At 39.4% G+C, this 525-nt stretch overlaps 1 protein-coding gene across 1 annotated transcript in view; it reads right to left on the bottom strand.

Moving 5' to 3' along the window:
- The window catches only part of EMH_0025110 (uncharacterized protein), a gene marked incomplete at both ends in the record, with an annotated part of 2,755 nt that extends 2,296 nt beyond the window's left edge, over positions 1 to 459 (bottom strand). The window contains one exon of the mRNA XM_013502400.1: positions 432 to 459. Within this exon, the coding sequence (XP_013357854.1) occupies positions 432 to 459 (28 nt within the window). The remainder of the gene's footprint in view (positions 1 to 431) is intronic.
- Between the last annotated feature and the right edge of the window lie 66 nt (positions 460 to 525).

Genomic DNA, 525 nt, shown 5'->3' with positions numbered 1-525 from the left:
GCTGCTGCTGTTGCTGCTGTTGTTGCTGCTGCTGTATTTATCTATATCCTTTTATTTTATTTATTTATTTATTTTATTTTTATTTTATTTTATTTTATTTTATTTTATTTTATTTTATTTTATTTTATTTTATTTTATTTTATTTTTCTTTTTCAGGCTGCAATAAAAACCAGCGGCGCATAAATATTTATAAAACCCCACAAACAGCAAACACACCAAACGGGGCTTTACTGCATGCATGCATGCATGCATGCATGCGTTTTGGGGCTTTTTTGCATGCATGCATGCATGCATGCAGTTTGGGGCCTTTATGCATGCATGCATGCATGCATGCATGCATGCAGTTTGGGGCCTTTATGCATGCATGCATGCATGCATGCACGCATGCATGCATGTATGCATGCATGCAATACAGCCCCGTTGTTGTTTACTGCCAGCAGATACCCTGCATGCATGCATGCATGCGATACAGCCCCAAACAGCATGCATGCATGCGGTAAAGGCCCAAACTGCATGCATGCATGC

The sequence above is a fragment of the Eimeria mitis genome, genomic scaffold, assembly GCF_000499745.2.
Source record: "Eimeria mitis Houghton genomic scaffold, Emh_scaff907, whole genome shotgun sequence".
NCBI lineage: Eukaryota > Apicomplexa > Conoidasida > Eucoccidiorida > Eimeriidae > Eimeria > Eimeria mitis.
The sequence above is the reverse complement of the archived record's forward strand: the minus strand, read 5'-3'. Positions and strand labels throughout refer to the sequence as shown.